At 39.1% G+C, this 6,386-nt stretch overlaps 1 protein-coding gene across 1 annotated transcript in view; it reads right to left on the reverse strand.

Moving 5' to 3' along the window:
• The window catches only part of DEPDC4 (DEP domain containing 4), a 40,307-nt gene that overhangs the window by 29,110 nt on the left and 4,811 nt on the right, over positions 1–6,386 (reverse strand). Inside the window, 1 exon segment of the mRNA XM_042781822.1 lies at positions 2,210–2,387. Within this exon segment, the coding sequence (XP_042637756.1) occupies positions 2,210–2,387 (178 nt within the window).

The raw sequence follows: 6,386 nt of genomic DNA on the forward strand, positions 1-6,386 counted from the left end.
ATTTTGGTCATGTTGTAAGAAGGGACCATTCCCTGGAGAAGGATGTCATGCTTGGTAGGGTGGAGGGTCGACGAAAGAGGGGGAGGCCTTCAACAAGTTGGACTGATACGGTGGCTGCAATGATGAGCTCAAGTATAGCAGGGATTGTGGGACTGGCACGGGATCGGGCAGTGTTTCGTTCTGCTGTGCATGGGGTTGCTATGAGTCGGAAACGACTCGACGGCACTTAACAACAACAACAGTTGTTCCTATATAGTCTGATTAAAGTCTTCCTTCAAATATTTTCTTTGGATGGAGTGCGGAGTAAGATACTCTTGATAATATTCTTTATAATCCTCAAATACTTTGTTTTCTCCTTTTCTTTTTTTTTAAGTCCTGACAAATGGTTTATCTTGCTTAACAACAAGATCCTTAAGTTTCAACCTAAGTAGAAGTATGTATGATTCAACTGTCTTCTAGATGATCCTAGTGTTACAGATGAAAATATCAAGAACAGTTGAATTGTTTTTCTCTTACAGATAATCTGTTCTTTCTCTTGGAAGCTTGTAAAGGCAGGCTCGCTGGCAGTTTCCTGCAGAGGCACCTCAAGAAATCCAATTTCATTTCTGACCTCCCTACACTTTCTCTATGCGGAGCTCTGGTGGCACAGTGCCTAAGGCATCGGACTGCTAACCAGAAGGTTGATGGTTCATACCCACCAGCCAATCTGTGGAAGCAAGACTGGGCTATCTACTTCTGGAAACATTTACTGCCTTGGAAACCTAATAGGGGTCAGTATGAGTCAGAATCAACTCGACGACAGTGGGTTTGGTTTGGTTTTTATACTTTCTCTGAGTCAAAGGTAGGGAAGACTCAGCCCTTTGTTCAGGTCTTTCTTAGTGTATTTTGAGTCAGGAAAACCTGTTATGTGCAGACAGGGCCACAGCTGACTATCTAAGTGGGTCCACAGGTATCTGATCACCAAGTACTTCTCAGCATCTGAATCTTCCTGGTCCTCACCCTTGGACTCTGATGTTCTTTTCTAATTGAGCCCACACAGGAGAAAGCATCACATCAGTTCTCTCTGTTGGAATACCAACAGAATGCAAGGTTTTACACATTTAGTTCCCAGCAGGTGGTTTTCTCGGAGCAATACGTATCTTGGAGTTGACAGTGAAAGGGAAGGTAACTTCATTCAGGTTATAGGGTTCTTCCCAGAACCTCTTCTCCACAAATGAGATTGATTCTAAGATAGGGCTGTGGTAGTTAAGGTTATGTGTCAACCTGGCTGGGCCTGGTTTTGAGTGGCTGGACAGCTGGATGTAGTTATTCCCCACGTAAGATTGGTAATCAACTCCATGGTGGAATCTACTGTGAGCAGTAGAGTAGCTGCCTTAGGGATGTGGTCTGCTTCCTGTAAATAAGCAGCAGCTTTGGGAGTAGTCAGCAGTTTTTTGGCACACTTGGACCCTGCAGATAGCCAAGTCTTCATTCAGTAGCCTGTCATGCTCTGCCAATGTTGGGACTTTTTCTGGACTTGAACTAGTTGCCTGCCATGTTTTTTGATAATCTTGGGACTGTGCTTCTTTACTTGTCGACCTTAGATTTGCCAGCCTCAGCAGCCAGCAGCTGCCTGAGTTAAGAAAAGCCTCTAGTTTCAGTGGGCTGGGAGCAAGAAGTTCAAGGTCAAGGGGCTTTCACCCAGCCCCTAGAGTTGGCACTTTGAACTTGGATTTCTAGCCTCCTAAACAGTAAGGGAATAAACTCCTATTTGTTAAAGCTATATAACCATTTGTGGTATCTTCTGTTAGAATGGCACAAAGCAACCAAAACAAAGGTTTATTTCATTGAATTTACTTTTTTGATTACATGTGTCTCTCCTTTACTAGACTATAGATTCTTTCAGGATAGGGATAAATAATCTAGTAGAAATTGTGTTGTTTATAGTATTTTAGGATCATAAAATGGGAATGATAGAATCTGGGAACATTCAGGGCTAGTGCAAGGAAAGGACTCTTGACAAATAAATGAATTCATATGAATGAAACCACTATGATTTCCAGTGATTTCTCAGGTCATAAGCAATGATTTTCCGTGTTGGGTCAAATGAAAATGGTATCTGTATATAAATGGTCTCTCTCTCTCTAGTCTCACACCTTAAAATACCAAGGGCTAAATATGTGAAAACTTTTTAGTTACAAATTATTTGATAATAAAAATGGTCACTTACTCAGGTAGATTTAAGTTTGGAATAACTTCTCTATCTAGGCAAGTGTTTGAGATAACAAGGTCTTCTTCTTTACTTAAATGAAGATGTTGTCATTTAACTGGTGGTTCCAAAATATTTTCCAGGAAGGGAATGTGAATCAGCTGAAGAATATGTAACAATGTTTGTTGTTTCCAAACATCTTCCACAGCTTAGAAAGAAAAATAATGTAACTATCAAGATTGATAAATAACATACACATATTTAACCAATATTATTACAAAATTCCTTCCTTTCTAAATAAGGCAAAATAAAAGTTACTTTAATATTAAAATAATGGAGTGATTTAATAATAGGATAATTTAAGTTAGTTATACTTTTTCTTTTCAAGCTTGACCTTTGAAGACAATTCAGGGTTAGGGTAACAGTGGGTTTCAAACCAAGCCCAGTACCACTGAGTTGATTCCAACTCATAGTGACTCCCACTGGATTTCCAAGGCTGTAAATCTTTACAGAAGTAGGTTGCTTTATCTTCTTCCCACTGAGCAGCCAGTGAATTTGAGCCTCTGACCTTCTGGTTAGCAGCCAAAATGCCTTACCCAATATGCTACCAGAACTACTTAATAGTGGATTAATTTTAAATATAAAAACCTACTGGCCTTGCTTATAAATTATTTTATACATCTGAGAGACTGTAAGAAGATTACTAATTATCTTTCTATTCAAGGCAGTACAAAGAATTGCAGTCTATTGTTTTTAAATTAAAATATAATGCTAAGCTGATCTTAACCTGCATTTCTGGTCATCCCTGTTAAGAGTTAATTAGGTTTTTCTTTACTGTAACCATCAGATCATAATTAGAGTTTTGTTTTTCTTTTTGTTATGAAACAAGATTACAAAAGCAACAGCTACCATAAATCTCTTGCAGAGCTCCCAACTAGGGAGCTATGGACTAGATTTGGCCCACAGCCATGATTCATTTGGTTATAAAGTATTTTGAAAATAATAAAAATGGGATGATTTCATATAGGAATATGGGTTTCATGCTTCTCTTAAAAAACAAAAACAAAACAAAACAAAAAATCCCAAACCAGAAGCTCTTACAACACTGGGTCTGGATTAATGCCTGACAAAACCAGCTGATCCAAATTAACGGCCATGCTTGTTGGATTGCCTTGTCATTTCCAGCATACCACCAAACCTGCCACTCCCCACTATGCGTTAAAGAATGGAGCTGAGCATTAGCTGCCATTTTCAGGGTTTTGTCCAACTGTTTTTTGCTACAGTAAAAAGTGATTTCCTTGCACCTATATCTCAAGGCTAATTTTATGTGCCAACTTGGCTGGGCTATGGTGCCCAGTTGTTTGGTCAAACATTAGTCTAGATGTTGCTGTGAAGGTGTTTTATAGATCAATTAACATTTATAATTGATTGACTCTAAGTAAAAGAGGTTACCCTTGATAATATGGGTAGGCCTCTCTAATCAGTTGAGGATCTTAAGAGCAAAACTGAGGTTATCCAGAGGGAAGGAATTCTGCCTCAAGACTGTAACACAGATATCCAGCTGGAGTGACCAGCTTGCCACCTGGTCTCAAAACTAGTAGAGTTCTAACCTATATCCTGACATTCAGATTTAGACTTGCTAGCCCCCGTAAGTTTCTGTTCAGTTGAGCCCAACTCATGGCAACCCCATATGTGTGAGTAGAACTGTGCTCCGCAAGATTTTCAAGGTTGATATTTTGCAAGTAGACTACCAGGCCTTTCTTCCAAGGCACCTCTGGGTGGACTCAAACTTCTACCCTTCTAGTTAGCAGCTGAGAGTTAGGAGTTAAACTTGTGCATGAATGTAAAAAACTAAGCAAAATAGAAAACAAACATTTATTTGCACTAAAGCAAACAAAGTGCTATAAAGAAAAAGGAATCACGGTTTGTTATATGGCTCCATTGTGAATTGCATGGCCAAAATAATGTAAACACAGTTTATTGTTCTAGTCAAGGTAATCTTCTAATTATATTGGGGAGTGGGATGGAGAAGTATTTGTGGGATAAATGCAGGGTTTCTGTTAGAAAATTAATAGATATATCCCAAACTGAAAAGTCATAAAGCAAATACAAGCATATTATTTACAGATAGGGAGGCCCTGGGTGGTACACTGTTAACAGACTTGACTTGATGACAACTGGTTGTTTGGTGGGGGTGAAAGATAGGAGTTGTAAATGGCTGCCTCTGGGGAGGGGAAAATGGGTGACAGAAGGGTGGGGAACTGCTATGTTAATAAAACTTGTAGGCACATTTGAATACTTTAAATGATGTGGATGTATAACACTGATAAACATAAAAATGTTCTAAAAAGTATGCGAGTGCCAGCCTCCCTTCCCTACTGTGTCTTTTTAACTTAATCCTTTTGAGTCTCAGTTTTTCCAACTATAAAATGTGTATTTTACCCCTCACTTTACATACCTATTGTGAGATTAAATATAAAATGCAAAATAAATTGTGTGGCATAGAGAAAGGCCCAATAAGTGCAAATTATTTTTACTAACACCTTTACTGATAAATTACACGTATCTTTATTTAGGAATTTCTAGTGGTCCATGTCCCCAAAGGAAAAAATGATGGGTGGGAAAAGTTAATTTTTAGTTGTAACCAGAAGGTTGGCAGTTCAAACCCACCAGCCACTCCTCAGAAGGAAGACTGGGCAATCTACTTCTGTAGAGATACTGCCTCAAAAACCCAAGAGGTTGCTATGGGTCTAATCGACTCAATGGCAGTGAGTTTAGTAGATAAAAACTGTATCTTTATTGTCTTCTTCTGCTTGTCTTCTAAATAATAGTCTTCCTCAGAGTTCTTGTCTAGGCCCTCTTCCCTTCTCACTCTCCGTCCTTTCCTTGGGCATTGTAGTCCTTTCCCATTGCTTCGGTTATACTACTGATGACACCTAAGTCTTTATGTCTAGCCTCGGCCTCTCCATTTACCTACAGAACTAACTACCTACTGGAAAATCTCTATCTGGATAAGTCTTAACAAAACTTCAAATTCAGCATGTTCCAAGTACTCCTGAGACTAAGGCCTGTAATCACTCTTCAAGCCTAGAACTGAAAACAATAGGCCTGTAAGAGAACAGTAACAGCAGGAAAGTATGCACCCCTTAGAACAATCAACCATGTAAGATCAAAAGGGCAGCATTTGCCCAGGAATAAAGCTCAGAAGGCATCAACAGCTAGGAAAGAAGGACTAAGGGAAACAGTAAACACAGGAAGGAAGTGGGAAGAGTACTATTACATTGTAGGAATTGCAATCAATGTCAAGAAACAAAATATGTATGAATTGTTGAACGGAAAATCAATTTGCTCTGTAAACTTTCAACCAAATCACAATAAAAAGTTAAACAAACAAACAAAAAAAAACAAAACAACTGTTCCCAGTACTCATTATATTTCCATTAATATTTGGAATAATCCCGGTCTCTATCGCGTTTCTCACATTTCATCCACTCAATCACCCAAGTCTACTGAATCTATCTCCTTAGTGTCCCTCAGTCTTGTCTGTCCACTGCCACAACTCTAGTCCAGGCCACTGCCATCCCTACCTAATTCTTTTCCAAAAATTCTTCTATTTTGTTGTTCTTGAGAATATATACAGCAAAATGTAAACCAATTCAACAGTTTCTACATGTACATACAATTCAGTGATATTGAGTACATCTAAGTTGTGCAAGCACTCTCACCCTCCCTCTCTTGAGCCCACCTGACTCTTAATAAATCTCCTGATAAGTCTCCCTGCCTCTGATCTACCTACCTTCTCCACTGGATTGAAGTGCAAGTTAAAATGATCTTCCTCAAGCACAGACCTCATTTTCACACTCTGATGCTTATGGTGGTTCTTTATTTCCTCATTGTCTTTTTTTGGGGTCATTATTTATTTATTTGTGATTTGGATGAAGATTTACAGAGCAAATTCACTTTCCATACAGCAGTTCACATATACTTTGTCTCATGACATTGACCACAATTTACTACAATGCAACAGCTCCCCTCTTACTTCCTCCCAATAGTTATGTCTTCCCTGTGTCCATCCTTCCATGCACTCCGGCCCCCTAGGCTGTCTCCCTGTGTATAAGCAGCCCTTCTTTCTCCCATGATTGTTCTCTCCAAGGAGTGTATCTACCTCAGGTAAATGTTCAACTCATATGCCTGTCTT

The sequence above is a fragment of the Orycteropus afer genome, unplaced genomic scaffold (genome assembly GCF_000298275.1).
Source record: "Orycteropus afer afer isolate SDZICR_OR568_19922 unplaced genomic scaffold, OryAfe1.0 scaffold00177, whole genome shotgun sequence".
In the NCBI taxonomy this organism is placed as follows: domain Eukaryota; kingdom Metazoa; phylum Chordata; class Mammalia; order Tubulidentata; family Orycteropodidae; genus Orycteropus; species Orycteropus afer.